Source organism: Enhydra lutris, unplaced genomic scaffold (assembly GCF_002288905.1).
Source record: "Enhydra lutris kenyoni isolate GAN:26980312 unplaced genomic scaffold, ASM228890v2 scaffoldscaffold37, whole genome shotgun sequence".
Lineage (NCBI taxonomy): Eukaryota > Metazoa > Chordata > Mammalia > Carnivora > Mustelidae > Enhydra > Enhydra lutris.
The window spans coordinates 5,814,854-5,835,763 of record NW_019154121.1 but is presented as its reverse complement, the minus strand read 5'-3'; the positions used below and the strand labels follow the sequence as shown (position 1 = coordinate 5,835,763).

Here is a 20,910-nt window from a genome sequence, read left to right as displayed (position 1 = left end):
GGAAACCACACCAGAGCAAATGACAGTAGGAACACCCAGCACTGATGGCCTTGCACTGCAGAGTTTATAAAGTATTTTTCACCTGAGTACTTCCTTTAACCTTCATAACAAACGTGTATATAAGACTTATAATTACACCTATAAATTTTAAATGAGAATACCAGGGCTGAGAGAAATATAACGAAAGCCTAATATTTCAGAACCAGGAACTGCTAAGATTAAGACTTGAAAGCAGATCCTCTGACTACAAATTTCAAATCTCTTTCCATCATGTCATGCAAAGCTAAGCCACTAACATAGCACCATCTGACTCCTGTGTTAAAGGTTGAAATACTGTAGTCTGGGGCTATCTCTATTTCTGATATGCCCAGACCACAATACTCTGAGACTGTTACTTGCTTAAAGCATGCCGTTGATGTTCCTAACACTACTCTAATTTAAAAAACTACACTGAAGATTTACATTAGGCCAACTAAAATTCAAATGACTCTTCTAGACGAATTAACATATTCAAGGTTATTCTAGCCTTACGCTTTACGTTCAATGTCATTTTTGCATATAATCAAGTCTAGATAGATAATTTTCAACCAGAATATTTAATATATTAGGTATTCCTCTAAATTTTACAATACTGATACTGCCTGGTGATACCAAAAGAGCTTAGATTTACTAACCCTCTCAAATTTTCACTGAGTTCACAGGGGAAGAAGCCATATTTTCGGTGAGGTAGACTAAAATGACCTTGAAAATACCTGTCTGTAAGGATATAAAATATATACAAACAAATGTAATAGATGAGAGCATGCAATCTGTACAGAAAGAGACACAAAAATATATGCTAAGTAATACAATGAAAGGGAAGTCCATTCTGTTGTGGGATGAGAAAAGTTCAAAGAACGGAGAAGCGTGTGAGTTGTGCCCAATGGCAGGTATCCATTAGATGGGCAGAGATGGTGAGATGGCGCCCAGTGCACAGGAAGAACCGAATCCAAAATAGAGAAGGGGAGAAGTAAAGGACCTACCTGGACAAAGGTAAGTATATAGTCTGGCTCTCTCTAGCTCACACTGTATCACACTCTCTTCATTCCTCAATTTCCCTCCCTGGTTCCTCTTCCACCCCATGTTGTAAATTGATAATAAAATGAAAGGTGATGTTTCTCTGGCTAAGAAGCCATTTGTTCTCCTAACATATTACTTCATTCCTCAAAAGCTATGGTATTTTTTAGACCACCACACAGATTTAATGAAGTAAAAGCATGAGGACAAAAAAAAAAAAAAAAAGTTCATACAATCAGTTACTGCTTAGTTCTTTAGGCTGCAGAAGAAAAGCACCTATGTGCAAACAGCTTGCTTTGCAATGGAGATGAAATACATTCATCCAAAAACTGACACGAGTTTATTCAGAACAGATAAAATAAAGGGAACAGAAAGAAAGAATGTGTTTTAAGAAAAATCACTTGTACAAAGCGACAATCTAATGTTTTATCTAGGCAAACCAATTTCTTACTGCAGTCATTCAAAATAATGAAATACTCTTGAAAATTCAGCAAGAGTTAAAAAAAAAAAAAATGCCCCTACTTTCAATGAATGTAGAGCAAACCAGAAAAGAAGCAGAATATAACTCAATCTGCATGTTACCCTACAGTCCAACTACAAAACCAGCAGGTGTAATGGGTCTAGGCGTAGGGGACACACCGGATACTGCGAAGGGTGGCAGTAATGAATGCTGCCAGACAGGAGGTGTCTTGGACAATGAACCTGTTCTTTCTACACTGAGAGTACTGAATAGTCTGTGCACTCAGAAAAGAGAAGGAAATTCAACAAAAAATACCATTACAGACCCATGTCTTTAATATTTTCTCCTGGAAGCAAGGGTGGTTCTTCCATTTCTGCTAATTTGTTAGATTCCCTCAGGACCTGGATTGGAAAGGGGAGGAGGGAACAAGAAAAGAAACATGATTTATTCAAAGGCTACTTTTTCACCCCAATTTCAATTGAGCATACTTGCTCTTATTTAAAGTTACAACATTATATCACACATACTACTTTAAATTAAGTTATAGAGATTGTGATGTTGGCATGTATACATGTGAAGCTGCAGTTTTTCTACCCAGCATTGACTGAGTGCCTACTTCGTGTAAGGTGCTGTACAAAACACTTGACATTTTTCTCAGTGAATTCCACAACATCCCCATAAAGGGTAGATATCTGTTATTATCCTCATTTCCTAAATGAAGAAAAACAAATCAGATGTGACAATTAACTTGTTCAAGATCACACAGTAACAAGTCAGAATCTAGATATGAATTATAGTTTAGTGGACTGCAAAGCCCATGTTCCTTCCATTAAGCCATGCCCAGAGGCCTTAGTGCATTTAAACCCAGATAAAATCAGGCTCTTACGTAGATTTAATGTTTAGAGAATTTGGAAATGATGGTAATAAAGTATATTATTATAAAGAGATCTTAAATAGATTAAAATCATGATCAACACTATACTGGATTCCAAGAATGGATAGATACAGAAACATGGCTGTATAATAGATTTACAACCCAAACAACCACACACACACACACACACAGACACGCACACAAAAGCGCACACATACACACGCTGTCATATGCTAAATATAAATATGTCATCCTAGCTACCATGAGCCTCCCCACCTCTTCCTCTTTCACTACCAAACAATAATCTTCATTGTCTCCAGTTTTTTTAGTTGCCATTAATTCTTCAACATTCTGCAATCCGGCTTTGCCTCCTAACCCAGTCCTTCCAGGGAACCTACTTTCTTCCCAATCACCTGCTCATTACTAAAGATGATGAACATTTCTCAGTCTTTATTTTTATCTCTTCACTACATTTGACACTATCTACACTTGCCTGCTTCTTGAAAGCATACTGTCCTGTCAAACTCTTCCTTCTCTGAGCATTCTTTTTCAATGACCTTTATTCCCTTTCCTCAACCTTCCCCATTCCCCAGAGGTTTGTCTGTACCTCACTTTACTCACTTGCTGATATCTCATACCTTATCTGTGACTTCACCTAACTTCAATCTATACTGCCAGCCAAGATTTTTCTTGGACTCTAAGTTCCATTCATCCCACTGCTAATGTTCCTCCCTAACCAGATGTCCCCCAGACTCCGTGAACTCAACAGATCTCAAATCGACCTGTGTTCCATACTTAGCAAAGGACACCAGCATCAATTTGGTTGTCTAAGCCAGTTCTGGGGAAGGGAGGGACAGAGGTCTCTGTGCACCCTCAGGCCTTCTGCTTCAACCCTGACTCATTTCATTAGACTGAGAACCAATACCACTAGAAAAAAGATGCTCACTTTTTAAAGTAGCTTTTGACTCTTATTTCCTTCAATCCAAAAAGTAGATTTAGAGACTTCAAAAGAAGGTAAAAAGGAAGGGAAAAACCACTGCTGTTTTAAAGGTCACCTTCTGCAGGCCCCACAAACTCAGTTAGAGGTCTCTTCTGCATGCGCTCCTATCTAGCACTTACCACACCACTCTGCTTATCTGCTTTCTTGCTACCAGACTCTGAAAGAAGAGGTATCATATCTTAGACACTTCAGAATACCGAACAGAAATATAACACAACCCATATATGTAATTTTTAATTTTCTAGTAGTCACATTAAAAAAGTAAAAAGGAACAGGAAAAATGGATTCTAATATATTTTATTTAATCCAATAAATAAAAATATTATCTTTTCAATATGTAAGTATTTTTAAAGTATTAATGAGATATTTTATATTCTTTTATTCATACTAAGCCTTTGAAACCCAGCGTGTATTTTCTACTTACAGCGTATCTCAATCTAGAGCAGCCACATTTCAAGTGTTCAACAGCCATATTTCTAGTGGTGCCCATACTGGGCAGTACTAATCTAATGAATCTAATTCTTCTTGATAATTAAGTCATTCCTTACTTTAAGTTAGGTGCTTAGGGAGGATTAGACAAAATGGTTAGACACTATTGCCAGAGCCCAGTGTTCACCTAAAGCCAATAAACTAAGAAATACAAAGAACAAATTAATTCTGTTTAATAAACTTGCAATCTAAACAAATAATATCATTCTTTTGAAAGCTTAATTATTTGTTTCATAAAGTAACCTTAATGCAATACCTAAAGAACTAAAACATACACAAACATATAATTTTTTATATTCTGCATTCTAAATCTTATAATAGGTCCTATTTTTGAATGGCACCTGGTTGCCAGTTCATGATATGGCCTTTTAGGAAGTCAGAGAAAGAGAGCAGGAGGAAGGAAGGAAGGAGAGAGAGAGGAAGAATGAGCTTGTGAAAATGCAGAAAAACAGGATATAAACTTGCAATATGCAAATATATATACTTTTCCTGGGTTCAAATCCTGACCATGCTACATGCTAAGTCCTCTTGGGTAGAGTGCTCAACTTCTTTATGCCTCTATAAAATGGTAATAATCATACTACTCCACAAGTGTTAAATGAGTTAATACATTTACACCAGTGTTGTCACATAATATATACTTAATAAGTGTTTTCTCTTGAGCACAATAAAAATTTAGACTAATAACTGATGACTAGAATCTGGTAAGAACTTCTACTAATTATGAAAATAAAAGAATTAGATTGAAAGACACAAAAACAACTAAAACAGTACACAAAGAACAAAAATCAAACATGCTGCCCATGTGAAAAATCATTTGAAATATTTTATGCTGGGGGCACCTGGGAGGCTCAGTCAGTCAGGGGTCTGCCTTCAGCTCAGGTCACGATCCTGGGGTCCAGGGACTGAGTCCCAAGTGGGAATCCCTGCTCAGGGGGAGTCTGCTCCTCCCTCTGACCCTCCCCCTGCTCATGCTCTCTCTCTCTCTCTCAAATAAATAAATAAAATCTTTAAAAAAGAAATAAAATAAAATGCTTTACCCTTTGCCTATCATTTACCACCAGACTTGGAAATACAGAGATTATGTCCCTTACAAAGCCACAGGAGTTCCCGCACTGCACAGGTATACATTCTTGTGACTGCTACAGTGTTGTTTCCCAGGACTTACTGTCTCTCTGTATTTCTACACTCTGAAGAAAACTGCAAAGCCCAGAAAATGTGTGTTGTACGCAGGAATAGAGAGGAAGGCAGTTCTGGCACAAACACAGGGTAGAACAGGAGGCGTAATCTTCATAAGTAAAGTTTTTTTTTTTTTTTTTTTTAAGATTTTATTTATTTATTTGTCAGAGAGAGAGAGAGCACAGGAAGGCAGAGTGGCAGGCAGAGGCAGAGGGAGAAGCAGGCTCCCTGTAGAGCAAGGAGCCTGATGTGGGACTTGATCCCAGGACGCTGGGATCATGACCTGAGCCGAAGGCAGCCGCTTAACCGACTGAGCCATCCAGGCATCCCCCTAAGTAAAGCTTTATAAAGTGAGAAAAGAGACATGCAAGTCATGCATGTTGAGAGCCACAGGCTCTCTTATATTTGCTCTAACCAGAATGTCACAGAGCAAGGCAATGAAGAGAAGCCAGTCAAGATCCAGTATCTGCCCAGAAAAGCTGCCCCCGGTGGCGGAGTTTTAACAATAGGCACACACGAGAGGATATACAAAAAGAACTCACTTCAGAGCTAAAGATATAAAAGGAACTCAAAAGAGTGAACAGAGCAGGGCCAAGGGCAATACAGATCCTTTGTTGGCAAACACTGATTATGAACAAATCTATCCTTACACAGAAGAGGAAAAAAAAAACACAGGGTCTACAAAAAAAGATTTGACAAGGAAAAGGAGGTATCAGCCTGAGGCTCAACAAAAAAAGCAATCTTCTGAAAAGAATTATCTATAGGCATTACCAGAAACATAAGCTATTTGGAAATCAACCATATTCCCTAAGAAATAAAAACAGAAAGTCATAAGGAGAGACACAGTGATACTAAGAAAAATGGGTAAGATAAAGAATGATTGCAAAAATTTTAAATGTAATAACAAAATTTGTGTTGGAAATAATAAAGAACTGAACTGATTAATCAGAAAACAGCATTTATGTTGAGGGCAAACATGAAAACTGTTCTAAGAATTTGTAGGAAAAAGGCAAATCAAAACATGAAGGAAGATGATAAAGAGCCAATGAAAGAATTCTATTTCCCAAAAGAAAAAAGTCAAAACAGAATACAAGCAAAAATCCAAGATACAAGTGAAGAACATGCTTTTGAAATGAATAAAGATTTTCTAAGTTCGCTGATCAAAATAGTTTGCTATGATCCACATAAAAATCAATGAACAGGGATGCCTGGGTGGCTCAGTCTGTTAAGCATCTGACTCTTGATTTCAGCTCAGGTTCTGGTCTCAGGATTGTGAGATGGAGAGTCCCACATCAGGGCTAACCATGGAACCTGCTTAAGATTCTTTACCTCTTCCTTTGCCCCCACCCCCCTAAAAAAAAAAATCAATATATAAGTGAATTGCAGCAAATGTTTTTGAACTGTAAGAATTAAAAGACAACCCATGAGGCTACAGGCCAAAAGAGAGAGGGGTCTGGGGGAAAGTTGTGTACAAAAGCAAGATCAGGCCAGCTTCAACTGATCTCTACAACTATAGTCCAGAAAACAGTAACAAAATGTAACCAGATCCTTGAAAGAAAATGCTGTGACCTCTCTGACACGTTTGATGGCAACAGGAAGTTATTCTCAGATATGCTAAGTCACCAAAAATATAACCCACATGTCCTGCTTTTAAAAAAAGAAAAAAAAGGTGGGGGGGGGGGCTCCTGGGTGGCTCAGTGGGTTAAAGCCTCTGCCTTCGGCTCAGGTCATGATCCCAGGGTCCTGGGATCAAGCCCCACATCAGGCTCTCTGCTCCACAGGCAGCCTGCTTCCTCCTCTCTCTCTGCCTGCCTCTCTACCTACTTGCGATCTCTGTCTGTCAAATAAATAAATAAAATCTTAAAATAAATTAGAAAAAAGAAAAAAAATTACCTGAGGCAATAATTAAGCTGAAAAGGGGAATTAAAACTTATATATAAGAAAATTGTGTCTTCTTCAATTTCTTTCATGAGTTTTCTGTAGTGCATTGAGTACAGATCCTTTACCTCTTTGGTTAGGTTTCTTCCCAAGTGTCTTATGGTTCTTGGTGCTATAGTAAATGGAATCGATTCTCTAATTTCCCTTTCTGTATTTTCATTGTTAGTGTGTAGAAAGCAACTGATTTCTGTACTTTGATTTTGTATCCTGCCACATTACTAAATTGCTGTATGAGTTCTAGTAGTTTGGGGGTGGAGTCTTTTGGGTTTTCCATATAAAGTATCAGACACAAAAAGATGGAAGACCATTCGATGCTCATGGATCAGAAGAATAAACATTGTTAAAATGTCTATACTGCCTAGAGCAATCTATACTTTAAATGCCATCCTGATCAAAATTCCACCAGTATTTTTCAAAGAGCTGGAACAAACAATTCTAAAATTTGTATGGAGCCAGAAGAGACCCTGGATTGCTAAGGAAATGTTGAAAAAGAAAAACAAAACTGGGGGCATCACGTTGCCTGATTTCAAGCTTTACTACAAAGCTGTGATCACCAAGACAGCATAGTACTGGCACAAAAACAGACACATAGACCAGTGGAACAGAGTAGAGAGCCCAGATATGGCCCCTCAACTCTATGGTCAAATAATCTTTGACAAAGCAGGAAAAAAATCCAGTGGAAAAAAGACAGACTCTTCAATAAATGGTGCTGGGAAAATTGGACAGCTATGTGTAGAAGAATGGAACTTGACCATTCTCTTACACCATACACAAAGATAAACTTGAAATGGATTAAAATACCTCAACGTGAGGCAGGATCTATCAAAATCATAGAGGAGAACAAAGGCAATAACCTCTTCGACATCAGCCACAGCAACTTCTTTCAAGACATGTCTCCAAAGGCAAAGGAAACAAAAGTGAAAATGAACTTTTGGGACTTCATCATGATCTAAAGCTTCTGCACAGCCAAGGAAACAGTCAACAAAACAAAGAGGCAACCCACGGAATGGGAGAAGATATTCACAAATGACAGTACAGACAAAGGGCTGATACCCAAGATCTATAAAGAACTCCTCAAACTCAACACACATAAACAAGATAATCATGTTAAAAAATAGGCAGAAGACATGAACAGACACTTCTCCAATGAAGACATACAAATGGCTATCAGACACATGAAAAAATGTTCATCATCACCAACAATCAGGGAGATTCAAATCAAAACCACATTGAGATACTACCTTACACAGTTAGAATGGCCAAAATTAACAAGACAGGAAACAAGTGTTGGAGAGGATGTGGAGAAAGGGAACCCTCTTACACTGCTGGTGGGAATGCAAGTTGGTGCAGCCACTTTGGAAAACAGTGTGGAGATTCCTTTAGAAATTAAAAATAGAGCTACCCTATGACTCTGCCATTGCATACTGGGTATTTACCCCAAAGATACAGATGTACTGAAAAGAAGGGCTATCTGTACCCCAATGTTCATAGCAGCAATGGCCACAGTCACCAAACCATGGAAAGAACCAAGATGTCCTTCAACGGATGAATGGATAAAGATGATATGGTCCATATATACAATGGAGTATTATGCCTCCATCAGAAAGGATAAATGCCCAAGTTTTGTATCAACATGGACAGGACTGGAGGAGATTATGCTGAGTGAAATAAGTCAAGCACAGAGAGTCAATTATCATATGGTTTCACTTACTTGTGGAGCATAAGGAATAACACGGAGGACATGGCGAGATGGAGAAGAGAAGTGAGCTGGGGGAAATCAGAGGGGGAGAAAAACTATGAGAGACTGTGGACTCTGAGAAACAAACTGAGGGTTTTGGGGGGGTGGTTGGATGAACCTGGTGGTGGGTATTAAGGAGGGCAGGTATTACACGGAGCACTGGTTGAAGTGCATAAACAATGAATTTTGGAACACACACACACCAAAAAAATTTTTAATTTAATTTAGTCTTTAAAAAAAGAAATTTGTGATGTATAGCAAAGACTTAAGTTTTACATCTTAACTACCTTCCTGCCCTTCCCCCCCCAAAATCCACTTACTGCCACCCTACTAAACTCTCTGACTCTTAGTTTTATCATTTATATTATCAAGAAAGTTTTTATCTTACAGGTTTGTGAATATGAAATGAGATAGCTGCATCATAAAGGGCTTTGTAAGATGCTAATAAAATGTAAAAAATACTTATTATTCTTAGCAGCATCAAGTTAAGTTTTTACTGTCTCTTTCCACCATGGCCCTAATCACATGATGCTTTGTCCCTCTGATCCAAAATAGACAGGCATTAATATTTGAGACTGCATGTCATAAATCTCTCTCACCCCTGAAAATTTAGCTACAAAATAGCAAGCATCTTACTATTTCTAATATTACAAGGAAAGCAGCAAGAAGAGTGATGTCAACATCATGGCATCATACCCTAAGATGGCCCTCATTTTTTTTGTCCCTTCACATGTAAAATTTGGCACATCTCCACGAACCCAAGTGCCTCCACAGGAGCTCTGGAATCAAGGGACCCAGGAGGAGCCTCACCCACTTTTGCGGCAGATAACAGGCAGGCAGAACCCAGTGCAGGCTATGGAAACAGTAGGAAGCTATGAACAGTCTCCAAACCTTCTTGGCTACAGCACCTGGAAAACGCTAACTTGGGCAGATACACATGGATGAGAAAGCCTTTACATTAGTCCAGGTTTCTAGAGGAGAAGTTCCAGCATGCCACTGGCAGGAAGAAAAAAAGTCTGGACACAGGAGAGTGGGTAAGAGGAGCTTGGCCATCACCACCGCCCCCCCCCACACAAGGTTCCACAGCTCAAGAGAAAAAGCAGGTTGGGGATCCTTCCCATGGGGGAAAGGGAGAGCAGTGAGTCAGTGCTCAGCTAAAGAAACCCATCTCTCTTCCACACCTAAAGTATTAAAACAAGAGCTCTGTGACGGGAAAAAGGAGTTCAGGAAAGAGACAGGTAAGAATTTCAGAGATGAAAGGGATGCAGTTCTCCACTCTGTACTCCAATAGGAAGCCCACCCATGAGTCACTGGGAAAACCTCATCCAAAAGATGCCCTCCTCTAAGCCACAGAAACCCTCAACATCCCAACCACCAAACCCACACCCTCCTCACTCTGCAGCCTACAAAGGAACCTCCATCATCAGGATATCGGCAGATTTTTCAGCAGTAACCTGGCCATGAGAAAGGAAATGAGATATTCAAAGTACTAAAAGGAAAAAAAAACTGGCTAGCCATGAATATTTTATTCAGCAAAGGTATCCTTCAGAAGGATAGGACTGAAGGACAGGACTAAAGAAGTAATAAAGACTTTCCCCGAAAAACAAATGCGGAGGGAGTTCGTCACCACAAAGTCTCCCTTGCAAAAAATGCTGAAAGGACTTCTTCAAACTTAAATGAAAAATAAAAAAATACTAATAGAAACATAAAAACATATGAAAATATACATCTCACTGGTAAAGGTAACAGTATCATCAGATTCAGAAAACAGATTCTGAAATAGGATGGTATATTAAACCCTTAACTGTATTACAAAGGTTAAAGGAAAAGAAGATTAAAAATAACTGTAGCCAGTATAATTTCTTCATGAATACACAATATAAAAAGAGGTAAACTGTGGCATTAAAAACATAAAAGGTTCAATGCACTATCAAAATCCCAATGACATTTTTCACAGCAATAGAACAAAAAAATCCTAAAATTTACATGGAACCACAGAAGATCCCAAACAGCCAAAGCGATCTTGAAAAAGAACAAAGCTAGAGGGATCACACTTCTTGATTGCAAACTATATTACAAAGCCATAGTAATCAAAAGAGTATGGTACTGTCATAAAAACAGACATGAAGATCAGTGGAATACAGAGCTCAGAAATAAATCCATATGTATATGGCCAATTAATTACAACGAAGTTGCCAAGAATATACAATGGGGAAAGGATAGTCTCTTCAATAAATGGTGCTAGGAAAACTGGACAGCTATGTGCAAGACTGTAACCGGACCCCTATCTTACACCATACACAAAAATCAACTCAAAATACATTAAGGATTTGAAAATAATACCTGAAACAAGTTTAAAAAACAAGTTAAAAATCCTAGATTAAAACACAGAGGGTAAGTTCCTTGACATTGGTCTAGGCAATGGTTTTTTGGATTTGACACCAAAACCGAAGGCAACAAAAGCAAAAATAAACACATGGAACTATACCAAACTAAAAAGTTCTGGACAGCAAAGGAAACCAGAGACAAAATGAAAAAGCAACCTATTTGAATGGGAGAACATATCTGCAAATCTGGTAGGGGGTTAATTTCTAAAATATATTAAAAAAAAAAAAAACAATCCCTACAACTCAATAGTGTATTTGGAAATTTTTACAATAAAATATTGGGTGGACAGGGGAGGAGTAAGGATTTCAAAATTGACTGGTCAAGTAAAGGAAAATCACTGGAGGCCTCTGAGAGAGGTAAATGACATTGTTAGGGAGGTATAAAAAACCAAATATGATAAAGATGAAATTATAATCATCAGAAATATCAAAATCCTGGATTACTCTGTGGTAGTAGAAATAAAGAGGAATATTTGATACTTAGAAGAAGTAATCAGATTTGACCCTAAGCTTATGATACAAATGCAAGCAATTATTTGAGTAACACTTGATGATTTTTACTTCAGAAGAACTACATTTCAGATATTTCAGTAATAAAGAAGAAATAGAGATTCAACAAAACAAGAGGACAACTCAAAAACACAGGGCCTACCTTCCTAAAATGGGGTCTGAAGAATGAAGACAGCAAACCCAGCATGATTCATTAGATCTTTCTGCATTAACATGGAAACATCTTTAGTGTAGAAAAAGTCTTAGGACTCTCAGATTTGAGAGGAGGAAAAGAAGGCCCCTGGAATACATAAAACATGACACAGATACAAGAGATCCTTGCCTGCCTCCAGAACTCTGACTGTATCAGTAGATAAGATGATTAAAGGTCTGTCCTTTGCTAGCATTTTATTCAATATTTAATGCTTTCCTTATTGTCAAGAAAAGTTTATTCATCATATTAAATTCTTACTGGTGAAAAAAACCCTGCCATACAGACTGAAATTTATAATTCTCTTATACCTAAAACATAATTCACTTTTGCTCTCTCCCCAATGAAAATGTTCCCCATTTTCTTCCATGCCTCTTGATCAAACTATTTTAAAATTGCTCAGTAACTTTCCATGTGACTTTAAGCTACCTCCCTTTCTCTCCCTCTCTGTCCCTTTCACTCTAATCAGGAAATTACTATAAAGGAAATTCAGAAACCTTGTCTAGAAATGATGATCTGAATGTGAGCAAGTTTATGGGTCAGTTTTCACATGGAATGGCAGATGACAGAAAAACAGGAAAGAGTGTTTTGGAAATCTGCAAAACCCTACATTATAATCACCTGAAAAGGAAAAATAAGTCTGTAGAAGTTACAAATTATCTCCACAGTTTCTTTATATACAAAAACTGTGAAGGAAAAAAATTAAGTACTCATTCTTCATTGGATAATTCCAATAAAAAAATTGTTAACATCAATTTAACATTTTATACAACTTCACTGATAAACCATGAAGTAGGCAAATGAAACATACAAATAAACTGAACAGGGTAGAGCCACAAACTGGCATCTGGGTAAATCTTATTGGTTGTATATTTGAAAGTACAAATTTGAGCATAGGAACACTGTTTTTAATAACACTGCCAAGGACAATTTGGTTTTCAGTTAAAACCACACCTACCAAAGGCTGGATAACATTACATCACTATCAATGATTCAAGAACAAAAAAGCTTAAGTATAGAAAGAAGAACAGTCTGGAAAGCATCACTGCATGCTATGAGTTAACTGTGCCTTCCTCCCTTGAATAAAGATAGTTTGAAGTCCTGACAGTATCTGGGAATGTGGTCTAATTTGGAAATAGGGTCACTGTAGATGTAATTAGTTAAGATGAGGATATAGTGGAGTCAGATGGGCCCTAACCTGATGTAACTGCTGTCCGTTTAAGAAGAGGACCCTGTGAAGACACAGATATACAGGGAGAATGCCATACGAAGACAGGCACAGATTCAAGTGATGGATCTACAAGCCTAAGAACACCAAGGATCACTGGACTTCCCAGCAGCTAAGGGAGAAGTATAGACCAATCTTCCCACCTTGATTTCAGATTCTAACCTCCTAAAAGAAAAACAGTTTTCCACTCTCTACTCTCAACATTTCTGATAACTGAACATGGTGTGTTTTTCCATGGGAAACAATTCTTTAACTCTCAGTGGACACCAACTGGCTGGGTGTCCTACAATTCAATTATTACACTAATACCCACAAGTTGTACAAACTCTACAATGTAGGGTCTCTCAGTCCACACAACTGATCCCCACTTCAAGCACCAATCTCAAGTCCTAGATTGTCACCTGTACATCTGACCAACCATCCATAAGTCACATTCCCATGACTCCCCTCCCAAGTTCAATAATTTGCTAGAATGGCTCACAAAACTCAGGGCCACATTTTATCCACATTACCTATTTATTGTAAAGGATATAACTCAAAAGCAGCCAGCTGGAAGAGCCTGGAGGGCAAGGTACAAGGTAAGAGGGTGTATGGAATTTCCATGTCCTGTCTGGGCAGGCGCATCACCCTCCCAGTACCACCAAGGATTCACCAGTCCAGTAGCTCTCCAAACCCTTTCAGTTAGGATGTTTTTATGGAAACTTCATTACTCAGATATGATTGACTCAATCATTGACCATTAATGATTAAGTCAAAGTCTGGGCTGAAAGTTCCAAACCTCTAGTCACAAGGGTGGTTCCCCTGACAACCAAGCCCCCATTCTTAGAGGCTTTCCAAAGGTCACCTCATTAACATCAACTTAGGTAAGATTGAAAGGTGTGCTATAACAAAGATGTTTCTTTCACTTTTATCACTCTGGAACTGTCAGGAGTCAGGAACCAAAACCAAATATTTTATCAAAAGATCCTCCTATGGGCCTTATCACTTGGTAAAATTACAAAGGTTTTAGGAGCTCTGGCCGTGAGCTGAGGATGAAGACCAAAACATGTATGTCTTATTATGTCACAAAATCACACTCCAGAACTATGAAAGAATAAATTCCTGTGTTCTATGCCACTCGGTTCACAGCACTCTGTTACAGCAGCCTGGGAAATGAATACAGCTAATATCAAGAAAAATTTTCAAATCTGAATCTTGAATAATTTTAAATGCAAGCTGTTCTTAACTGTGAAAACTTGGAAGCAACCAAAAAGTCTTTCAATGAATGGATAAACAGAAACTGTGGTACATCCCTACAAAGGAGTATTTTTCAGCAATAGAAAGAAATGTTTTCAAGACAAAAGAAGAAATGGAGGGACTCTAAAGGCATACCATTAAGTGAAAGAAGCCGATCTGGCTATGCACTAGACGGTTCCACCTATATGACACTCTGGAAAAGGCAAATCTGTGTAGACAGTAAAGAGATGAGTGGTTGCCAAGGTTCAGTGAAAGGGAGGGAAAGACAAACAGGCAGAGCACAGAGGATTTTCAGGGCAATGAAACTATTATGCACGATACAGTAATGATGGAAACATGGCATTATACTTTTGTCAAAACCCACAAAATGTACAACACAAAGAGTGAACCCTTAATGTAAACTACAGGTTTCAACTAATAATAATGAGTCGGTACTGGTTCATCAACCCTAACAAGTGCACCACACTAATACAAGATATATATAGGAGAAACTGTGGGGGTCGTGAAAGGGGAACATAGGGCTGCAGACTTTTTGTTTTCTAATAACTGAGAACATTAAAATAACCATAATAATGACTACTATCTATGAGAGATTTTTTTTTATTTTTATTTTTTATAAACATATATTTTTATCCCCAGGGGTACAGGTCTGTGAATCGTCAGGTTTACACACTTCACAGCACTCACCCCAGCACATACCCTCCCCAATGTCCATAACCCCACCCCCCTCTCCCAACCCGTTCCCCCCATCAACCCTCAGTTTGTTTTGTGAGACTACAAGTCACTTATGGTTTGTCTCCCTCCCAATCCCATCTTGTTTCATTTATTCTTCTCCTACCCCCTTAACCCCCCATGTTGCATCTCCACTTCCTCATATCAGGGAGACCATATGATAGTTGTCTTTCTCTGATTGACTTACTTCGCTAAGCATGATACCCTCTAGTTCCATCCACGTCGTCGCAAATGGCAAGATTTCGTTTCTTTTGATGGCTGCATAGTATTCCATTGTGTATATATACCACATCTTCTTTATCCATTCATCTGTTGATGGACATCTAGGTTCTTTCCATAGTTTGGCTATTATAGACATTGTCGCTATAAACATTCGGGTGCACGTGCCCCTTCGGATCACTACATTTGTACCTTTAGGGTAAATACCCAGTAGTGCAATTGCTGGGTCATAGGGTAGTTCTATTTTCAACATTTTGAAGAACCTCCATGCTGTTTTCCAGAGTGGTTGCACCAGCCTGCATTCCCACCAACAGTGTAGGAGGGTTCCCCTTTCTCCACATCCTCGCCAGCATCTGTCATTTCCTGACTTGTTAATTTTAGCCATTCTGACTGGTGTGAGGTGATATCTCATTGTGGTTTTGATTTGTATTTCTCTGATGCCGAGTGGTATGGAGCACTTTTTCATGTGTCTGTTGGCCAACCGGATGTCTTCTTTGCAGAAATGTCTGTTCATGTCTTCTGCCCATTTCTTGATTGGATTATTTGTTCTTTGGGTGTTGAGTTTGCTAAGTTCTTTATAGATTTTGGACACTAGCCCTTTATCTGATATGTCGTTTGCAAATATCTTCTCCCATTCTGTCAGCTGTCTCTTGGTTTTGTTAACTGTTTCCTTTGCTGTGCAAAAGCTTTTGATCTTGATGAAATCCCAATAGTTCATTTTTGCCCTTGCTTCCCTTGCCTTTGGCGATGTTCCTAGGAAGATGTTGTTGCGGCTGAGGTTGAAGAGGTTGCTGCCTGTGTTCTCCTCAAGGATTTTGATGGATTCCTGTCTCACATTGAGGTCCTTCATCCATTTTGAGTCTATTTTCGTGTGTGTTGTAAGGAAATGGTCTAATTTCATTTTTCTGCATGTGGCTGTCCAATTTTCCCAATACCATTTGTTGAAGAGGCTGTCTTTTTTCCATTGGAGATTATTTTATAATAGAAAGAAGATCTTTATTTTTTTTTGAAGATTTTATTTATTTATTAGAGAGAGAGAGACAGAGAGCGAGCGCACAAGCAGGGGGAAGGGCAGAGGTATGGGGAGAAGCAGGCTCCCTGCTCAGCAGGAAGTCGAATGAGGGACTTGATCCCAGGACACTGAGATCAGGACCTGAACTGAAGGCAGACGCTTAACCGACTGAGCCACCCAGGCGTCCCAGAAATAAGATCTTTAAAACCAAAAAGTTAGGAGGATGTACTCTTGTGATACAGAACAGTCCTACCTTGATAAAAGATGGCTCAAAACAGAGTATCTGCCAAAAATGAAATAGAAGTGGAACAGTAGACAGATGAAATATTATCTCAATTACTTTCATTTCACCCCACACCAAGGAAAAAATCATCAAGAACTAGCCTTGTTAATGCACGGCTTTTAGATCATTCTTCATTTAGTGCTTATAATATCCCTTAAAGAGAAGTAGTAGTAGTGCTATTCCTATTTACAAATGGGGTAACTGACCCTTACAGAAGTTGAGCAACTTTTCCAAGGTGACATATACCTTGCAAGGGCAGCTGAACTTGCACTGTATAACTGTACTAAGATTATGCTCATGACATGATAGCATTCTAGTGCAACTGTATAGCAGACCACAACATGAGGGATGCGAGGCTGAGAAAGAGATCGGGACCAGAGGTAAGAGGTGGAAGTCATTCGTAAAGAAACAACAGCTAAAGCTATGAGGGGGCAAAAAAGAGCATAAGGAAGAAAGAAGGGAGTTAGGGAGTGAGCAAGGACGGAAGGACACATTAAGGTCATCTCTTTTGGCTGTGCACAAAGTGTACAAAGGAGAGGCAGTCAGAAAACTGAACCAAAAGTTGTCACCAGGTCTGAAATTGGGGGCCATCATCTTTGACCCCGCTCTCCCCCTAATCTGCAACATTTAGGTAGCTTTCATGCATTATGTCCACATATATACGTTTTCAAATATGTCCTTCACTTTGCATTATGTCACTACCCTTGTTCATGTCTTTTATCAATTTTTACTTGGAATTGTTCAGAGCCTCCAAACATGTCTCCTTGTCTCCATTCTACCTGCCTCTAAGTAATACTACCTGTTTGTGTATCCAAGTTTCTTTTACTCCTCCCCCCACAATTCCCAACAAATGGGAACTTACACACACTGTTCAATTCTTGATTGTTTTTAACTGTCTTGAACATATTTTCATATTCACATGTGGAGATCCACCTCTTCTTTCCAAAGACTGCACAGTATTCAATTATAAGCATAAAATCATCCCCCAAAAAAATTTCTCTTAATTTCCAGACTTCTGTCATTACAAATTCTAGCATCAACTTGTCAAGTTTGAACCATATTTTTACAGAATAAGCAAGAACTAAAATCTGAACAATATTGAGCACTTCAATTTCATATCAAACAAGGTACGTCTTTCCAATTATTTAAGTGTTCTTTTATATTATTCATCAGAGTTTTAAAATTTCTTCATAAAATTTCTGCATATATCCTAAGTTTATTTTTGGACATTTTATATTTTCAATTGTTATTATAAATAGGATCTTTCCCTCCCTTAAATATATATATTTAAGTACCTAAGAATACTTAAAATACTTAAAAGTATTTTCATAATAGGAAGCTATTGATTCTTATATATCAAACTCGGCTTTTAGTATTCCTTGTAATTTTTTTTTTGTTGCAAGTTGGACATGACGTACTAGGGAAAAAAAACTGAAATAAGCAGGCCTTTAGTGATATCAGGGTTAAAGTGTGGCGGTGGGAGCCAAAGTGTTCTATAGTCCTATGACTAAGTCCTACAGTCCTCAGTCTTTTGAGGAGCTTGTGCCCCTGGGCCCTGACACTCACAAGTGCCGCTTAGTCTCCACCCTCAAGGTGGGACAGGATGGCTGGATGGTACTGAAGTTTACATTTCTACTTCTCTTCCCCTAGACAGGAGACTAGAGGAGGCTAGAATTGGGTCTTTCCCTTCTCCCAGGTCAGGCAGGCTCTGACAAAACCAGGTAGGATAGGCGAGTAAAATAGTTTCTCTCGAGGGTAGGCCTTACCAAAGAGAACAGAATGTTTTCAACATATTTAAAAAACTGGCTATTTTTCCCCTCCCTCTGCCAGAAAAGAGATTTTTCTCACTCTTCTCTGTATGAACCTGGTAGGTTTTTTGTTGGTAAAACTCAGAAAAGTACAAAGAACTCCTACATGTGGGGTCTCCTGGAGTTATAGCTCTCAGACTTGTCCATTGTGAGCCTCCAGAAATTCATCAATTACAATTCCTATGCTGATACCCCATCCGGGTTCCTGAGAAGGTTTCTGCTTGTGGGTTTCTGCTCTACCTGTCTGTCCAGTGTGGAGGGCAGCCATCTGGCCTGTGACCTCAGTTCTCTGCCGGATCTAAGAAGAGGTGTTGACTTTCAACTTGTTCTGCTTTTTTTTTTTTTTAAAGATTTTTATTTATTTATTTGACAGACAGAGATCACAAGTAGGCAGAGAGGCAGGCAGAGAGAGAGAGGAGGAAGCAGGCTTCCCGCTAAGCAGAGACCCCAATGCAGGGCTCGATCCCAGGACACTGGGACCATGACCCGAGCCAAAGGCAGAGGCTTTAACCCACTGAAGCCACCCAGGCGCCCCCTTGTTCCGCTTTTTATTTGTTAGAATAGAGTGAGGACTTCCAAGCTCCTTCTTAAAACCAGTCATCTAATTACTTTGTTTCTAATAATATTCATTTGATTTTCTTGATTTCCAGGTAAAAATATGCTTATTTTGCCCGTTCCTTTTCAATAATATGCCTACCATGTATTTCTTTTTATCTAATTGCATCGGACAGTACCTATAAACAATGACAAATAACACAGGCATGATAGTATATAACCCTATCTTGTTCTTTAGTGGGACTACTTCTACTGTTTTAATACTGTACTTTTAAGATGCTTACATAAACATTTACCCATTCCTTTCTAATTAAAAAGTTCTAAAAATCTGAAAGAGATGTTGAATTTTGTCAAATATCTTTCATTATGTGCCTTTTCTGTATATATGAAGATGATTATATGGAATCATGTGTGGGTTGTAACAGCAATTATATCAACAGCACTTTATGCTCAGTTTTGAAGTCTGAAACACTTTTTGTCTTCTCTAGAATTATCATGTTAATTAGTATTCCACCTAATTAAATAACCTTTAGGCACATATACTATTCCTTATCTCCTTACTATGAATTGAATACAGTCAATATTATTCCTGTTGCATCATGAATTTATGCTTTCACTTTATCATTTTTTTATACTTTCTAATTTTTAAATAATCTTTATGATTCTCTATTGTAATGATTTGGCTCTTTTTACTAATCTTAATACATTCAGACTTTTTTTAAGCTTTAAGTGGGTTAATAATATCTTCAAATCACATCAAATTGATTACAGACCCAACAGAATGGTGGGCAAGACATTACTTACTAGAGCCTAGTCAACTACTAACATCATGAGCTTGTGGTGAGCAGAGCTGAGGAGCTTTTACTCTGGTATCCAACCTTATAACTGTCAAAGGAGAAATTTGGTGGGGGGGGGGTCTAACTTTTTATTTTTTAATTTTTTTTTAAGTTTTATTTTTATATTTATTTAAATTATGTTATATTAGTCACCACACAGTACATCATGAGTTTTTGATGCAGTGTTCCATGATTCATTATTTGTGTACAACACCCAGTGTTCCATGCAATATGTGCCCTCCTTAATACCCATCAACTGGGCTAACTCATTCCCCCACCCAAAGGAGAAATTTTTAAGGAGGAGTTTCTACGTACCAAATACTAAGAGTAAGAGTAGTAAAAGTGCTGGTAATTTTTTTCCTTAATTCTATTTCTATTTGCCACAAATTTTTATTTCATTGTATTACTTTCTTAAAAAAAAAAAACTAGCGTTGTTGTAAACAATAAAATCTTATAAAAGAGAGTTAATGGTAACTTTGGAGAAAAAAATTTCAGTAAAACAGAAATCATGAGAGTTTGGACTGAAATCATTTCCCTAATAAGGTTGGATATGAGACAACTGTGAACATTTTCAAATGGGTTTTGGTGGCTCTTCGATGACAGAAATGAATTAGTGACCACTTCTGTCTCTTTTCCAAATTTTCCTCATATAATTTCTTCAGTTTGTTTTTTTTTTACATTATCTCTCTGATTATTATCCATATATCTTCTATCAGGAAAAAAGATCACAATGGACTGGAATCACCTGATGGGGCTGAGTCTATTATTAACATACAATGATTTGTTTCACTGAAGAGCAGAAGGAAGTACATTCCAGATGCATGAGCCAGCATGAATGGAAGTTGAAATGAGCACATGACATTTAAGGGACTATTGAAAAAAAACAAAAACAAAAACAAAAAACCTATCTATAGATGTGGGGTTATGTTCTGGAAAAGATGGACATACTCTGTGATAGCTTTGATGCAACCAAACATCGAGAACCCTGAACACAAGGCTTAGAAGTCTACACTTTCTGTAAGAAACAGGGATCCCCTGGAAGGATTTTTTTTAAGATTTTTTTTTTTTTCTAAAATTTATTCCAGAGAGAGAGAAAGAGAGTGAGAAAGTGGGGTGAGGGGCAGAGGGAGATAACCAGACTCCCTGCTGAGCAGGAGCCCAACACAGGGCTCAATCCCAG

At 38.2% G+C, this 20,910-nt stretch overlaps 1 protein-coding gene across 3 annotated transcripts in view; it reads right to left on the bottom strand.

Moving 5' to 3' along the window:
• Window positions 1–20,910, bottom strand: part of LOC111154507 (myotubularin related protein 2) — a 121,824-nt gene that overhangs the window by 53,216 nt on the left and 47,698 nt on the right. Inside the window, exons 1-2 of one of the 3 annotated variants that reach the window (XM_022514137.1) lie at window positions 3,510–3,547; window positions 1,842–1,917 (exon numbers count right to left, since the gene is read on the bottom strand). In XM_022514137.1, coding sequence (XP_022369845.1) covers window positions 1,842–1,887 — 46 coding nt within the window. In that variant the 5' untranslated portion in view covers window positions 1,888–1,917; window positions 3,510–3,547. Of the gene's footprint in view, window positions 1–674; window positions 757–1,841; window positions 1,918–3,509; window positions 3,548–20,910 lie in introns of those variants that run through there. The other 2 variants (XM_022514136.1, XM_022514135.1) reach the window with 2 other exon arrangements.